Below are 5,000 nucleotides of genomic sequence, written 5' to 3' on the forward strand. Positions count from 1 at the left end.
AGTCAGGCCTTTGTATGCGGTACATGAGAAGAGGGGGCCAGAGGAGGAGGAGTCCTGCGTTTGGGAAATGGCAGCGTGGGGTTGTGGGAAACGCCTGGAGGGATGCAGCCAGAGAGGAGGCCAGGGCCTGGACTGCACCTCCCCGGAGCAGAGCAGAGCACAGCAGAGCAGAGAGGAGGCCAGGGCCTGGACTGCACCTCCCCGGAGCAGAGAGGAGGCCAGGGCCTGGACTGCACCTCCCCGGAGCAGAGCACAGCAGAGCAGAGCAGAGCAGGCCAGCCTCATTAGTGCTGTCCGGCAACAAAAGAGCCCACTCACACGCCACTGCTGCCTGGGTGAGGGTCTCCACTCCAGCACTGCTGTATGTGTGTGTGTGTGTGTGTGTGTGTGTCACAAAACCCAACCCAGCACTACTTTATGTGTGAAGGGTTCATCAGTCCTGCTCTACTCTGCTCTGCCTCATGCTTCTGTTATCACCAATGTGAACCTGCTGTACTGCATTACTGCAACTGTGTGGGTATATAGAATTCTAGTGCTATGATGTGTGTGCATTCTGTGTGTAACTCAAAACACACACAGGAAATTGCTGTACGTGTGTATACGTGTGTGTATACTGTACGTGTGTGTGTGTGTGTGTGTGTGTGTGTGTGTGTCCCACCTGGCTGGTTTGCAGCAGCAGGTCCCGGTCGCCGGTGCTGATGCGGAGTGTGTGAGGGTCCGAGATGCCGTAAGAACAGATCTGACCGATGGGGAAGGAGTCCAGGGGTTCGGCCTCGCCGGGCTGATACAGCGACACGCAGGAGGCCGCGACACCCAGCAGCAGCCGGCCAGAGAAGCTGCCCAGTGAGCTCTGAGTCACACACACACACACACACACACACACACACACACACACACACGACACTCATTAGGACTGATGCCCAGTCAGGAATACAGTATAGAATACAGAATACAGTATTACACTATAGTGATATCCTAATAAAAACAAACACATGAAAAACATATAGACATGTAGTATAGTATGTTACACTACTCAGTGCCCCATAGATACAACACAAACAGACAATGCCATTATGGGCACATGGAATGGGAAGTCCAGAAACCCCACTTCCTCTATCCTCTAAGGGATCTCAGCGGGATATTCCACAAGTCAGGATTATTGAGCTGTCTGGATGACTACTACGGGTAAAACCCCAACACACTTTTTTTTGAGTGTGTGTGTGTGTGTGTGTGTGTGTGTGTGTGTGTGTGTGTGTGTGTGTGTGTGTGTGTGTGTGTGTGCTGGGGGAATTTCCAGGTTCATGTCCCAATGCTCTGGCCAATCCATAGAGAACACACTCCTCGTCGTTGCACACACTGTCATTATCACTCTGACTCACCACATAGAGGTCCACCTCGTAGAGGGCGGAGCCGAAGCCGGCCCACCGCCGCATGACTGACAGGTAGGCGGTCATGCAGTCGGCGCGGGCCAGGCCGGCCAGCCCCCTCCAGCGCTCGGCCACGGCGGCCATGACGGCGGCCGCCTCCTCCTTGAGCCGGTTGCGGGCGCACTCCTCCTCCTGCTCGCGCCGCTTGCGCCCCCACAGGCTGCCCAGGAGCGCCCGCGACAGCGACGTGGTGTCCGGGGTCGGGGCCCCCCCGGCGGCAGGGGCGGGGGCCCCGATGGGGCTGGTGGGGGTGGGGGATGGGGTCGGGGTGGAGGTGGTGGAGGAGGTGGTGGTGGTGGTGGTGGTGGTGGTGCTCGGGGGTCGGAGGAGGAGGCTCTGGGGGAAGAGCTGCTCGGGGGGAGGGCAGGGGGGCGCCGCGCTCAGGTCCCCCAGCTGGGCCTGCAGACGAAGGGCCGCCAGGCACATCAGGTCAGCCTCACACACGGGCAGCTGGCCCCGCAGCACCTGCTCGTGACACTGAGAGAGGGAGAGAGAGAGAGGGAGGGAGAGAGGGAGGGAGAGAGAGAGGGAGAGAGGGAGGGAGAGAAGAGTGCAGGGAGAGTTTAATGCGCTGTAAAAAGAACTGTTTAATAGTGAAAAGAAATAAGAGGGAAGATGAGATGTGCGGAGCATGAGTGAAGGAGTGGAAAGAGACAGCTCATCTCCTCCTCTCTAGGGGCCCCTATGAGGTGCCGCTCACGCTGAGCTGAGTAGAGTGGGGAGGGGGGGGGGGGGGGGGCACGCTGGCTGATGGCAGGGTGGGGAGGATGACTAAGCCTTTATGGGCTCATTTCCTGAGTCTGACTATTACCATTACAATCAGCTCCCAGCTCTCTCTCTCTCTCTCTCTCTCTCTCTGTCTCTCTTTCTCTCTCTCTCTCTCTCTCTCTCTCTCTCTCTCTCTCTCTCAATTCAATTCAATTCAATTCAAAGGAGCTTTATTAGCATGACTGTTTTTCACAATATTGCCAAAGCTAGTGTTACAGATAACACTGAACGCACTAACATACAAAACATCAAGACACATATCACATGAATCAATGGAAATCAGCGAAATCATGCACACACACACACACACACACACACACACACACACACACACGCTCACAGGCATGTCACAGCCATACAAACCATTGTTCATGCATAGGAGAACCAAGACAGAACAAAACAAAATAAAACAAACAGGAGAGATGGTGTAACAGACAGACAGTGTGGGGGCAGTGTTGTGTTGAAGGGTAGATGTGGTGGGGGGATTATTTTAGGTAATACCTTCTCTCTGGTTATGGAGTGAGGACACATAACTGGCTGACAATATGCATGTGCTGGTGTCCTCACCCAAAACTATGGCAAGTTGTTTCTCTTCCTCTAGTTTTGTGAAATTTGGGATGATGTTGTTCAAATTGTTGATGTATTTGTCTCTTTGGGACCGATATTTGTCACAGTGTAACAGAAAGTGCACCTCTGACTCTACCTCCCCTGTCATACAGTGGCCACATGTCCTTTGCTCTTTGGGCAGCCATGATTTCTTGTGTCTGCCTATCTCTATGGCTAGACTGTGGTCACTCAGCCTGTACTTGGTGAGGATCTGTCTCTGCTTCGTATCTCTGACAGTGTGGAGATACACTGCCAATTGATAGTCTTTTCGTATGCCAATGTAGCATTCTAGTTTGTGTTGTAATTTTGTTTCTTTCTTCCAATGTTCCAAATAAGAATTCTTGTTGTTCTTGTTAATTTGGTTGATTCTGATTGGTGGTTGGGAAGCAGTGCTGGTCTGGACAGTTTGTAGGTTAGGGGTTACTAGTGGGTTAGTTAAATCCGAGTCCAGCTGACATAGGGGACTGGACTTAGGGCTGAGCTCTTGGGATTTAAATGCTTTAAAATGCAGTGAATTTTGAGGGCTTAATTTGAGATGAATCCAGAATTTTAGTGATCGTTTTTGGATATTAATCAATAGTGGAAATCGGCCTAATTCTGCCCTGCAAGCATTTGTGGGTACTTTTCTTTGGACATGTAACAAATTTCTACAGAATTCAGCATGCAGGGCTTCTATTGGGTGTTTGTCCCATCTAGTGTAGTCATGATTACTGAGTGGACCCCATATCTCACTTCCATACAGTGCAATTGGCAAAATTACTGTGTCAAATATTTTGGACCAGATTTTAATTGGTATATCTATTTGATGGAAATTTCTTTTTATTGCATAAAATGCTCGTCGTGCTTTTTCTTTTAGTGCACTCACTGCAAGACCAAAGTTTCCAGAGGCGTTAATTTTTAAGCCAAGGTAATTGTAGGAAGTAACATTTTCTAGGGCGGTGTTACCTAGAGTAAAAGTGTGTCTGGTTCCCTGAGGTCTGGGATGCTTCTGGAAGATCATAACTTTAGATTTATCCAAATTGACTGTCAGGGCCCAGTTCTGACAGTACTGCTCTAGCAGGTCCAGGTGCTGCTGTAGGCCCTGTTCAGTGGCCGACAGCAGTACCAGGTCATCCGCGAAGAGCAGGGATTTGACTTCCGTGTCCAACAGGGTGAGCCCAGGTGTTGCAGATTGTTCCAGTAACACCGCTAACTCATTTATATAGATATTGAACAAGGTTGGACTCAAGCTGCAACCCTGTCTCACCCCCCGCCCTTGAGTGAAGTATTCAGTTCTTTTGTTGCCAATTTTTACGCCACACTTGTTGCCCAAATAAATTGATTTGATGATGTTATACATTTTACCCCCTATACCACTTTGTAGGATTTTGAAATACAATCCTTCGTGCCAGATTGAATCGAAAGCTTTTTTAAAATCAATGAAACACGCAAATATTTTCCCCTTACTTTTTTGGTGAACATTTTGGTTTATCAGGGTATGGAGGGTGTAAACATGATCTGTAGTGCGGCAATTTGGTAAGAAGCCAATTTGATTTTTACTCAAGACATTGTGTTCGATAAGGAAGGCCTGTAAACGGGCGTTGAGGATACAGCAGAACACCTTCCCCAGATTACTGCTCACACAGATGCCTCGGTAGTTATTAGGGTCAGATTTGTCTCCACTCTTATGTATTGGGGATATAAGCCCCCTGTTCCAGACATCAGGGAAGCAACCAGCTTGAAAAGCAAGATTAAATTAAGATTTATTAAAATTAATAAAGATTATCTCTCTCTCTCTCTCAAGAGGCCAATAGCATCCAACCAGCAAATAAGACGCATGGTTTTCATTCTCCCTACTTCTCCTCCACCTCATACACCCTCTTTCCCTCTATCCATCTCTCTCTCCCTCCCTGTCTCTCTCTCTCTCTCTCTCTCTTTCTCTCTCTCTCCGTGACAGCTTCCAGCTCAGTTACTATTTAGTCATAAAGCACCTATCATTCAGCACATGCACATTACACAAGGGTGTGAATGAGTTTTCACTGAATGAGCACGTCTGTGAACATAATAACTGTGTCGTGTCTGCAGGGCTGTGTCGTGTGCGTGTGTGTTGTGTGTGTGTGTGTATGTGCGTGTCGTGTGTGTGTGTGTGCGCATGTGCGTGCGTGTGTGTGTGTGTATGTGTTTGTGTGTCTATCAGTGTGTGTGTGTGTGTATGTACAG

The 5,000-nt window shown here is 49.5% G+C and overlaps 1 protein-coding gene across 1 annotated transcript in view; it reads right to left on the reverse strand.

Moving 5' to 3' along the window:
• The window catches only part of plekhh3 (pleckstrin homology, MyTH4 and FERM domain containing H3), a 30,121-nt gene that overhangs the window by 1,615 nt on the left and 23,506 nt on the right, over window positions 1-5,000 (reverse strand). Inside the window, exons 11-12 of the mRNA XM_062532277.1 lie at window positions 1,380-1,904; window positions 659-850 (exon numbers count right to left, since the gene is read on the reverse strand). Coding sequence (XP_062388261.1) covers window positions 659-850; window positions 1,380-1,904 — 717 coding nt within the window. The remainder of the gene's footprint in view (window positions 1-658; window positions 851-1,379; window positions 1,905-5,000) is intronic.

This window comes from Sardina pilchardus, chromosome 3 (genome assembly GCF_963854185.1).
Source record: "Sardina pilchardus chromosome 3, fSarPil1.1, whole genome shotgun sequence".
Taxonomy (NCBI): domain Eukaryota; kingdom Metazoa; phylum Chordata; class Actinopteri; order Clupeiformes; family Clupeidae; genus Sardina; species Sardina pilchardus.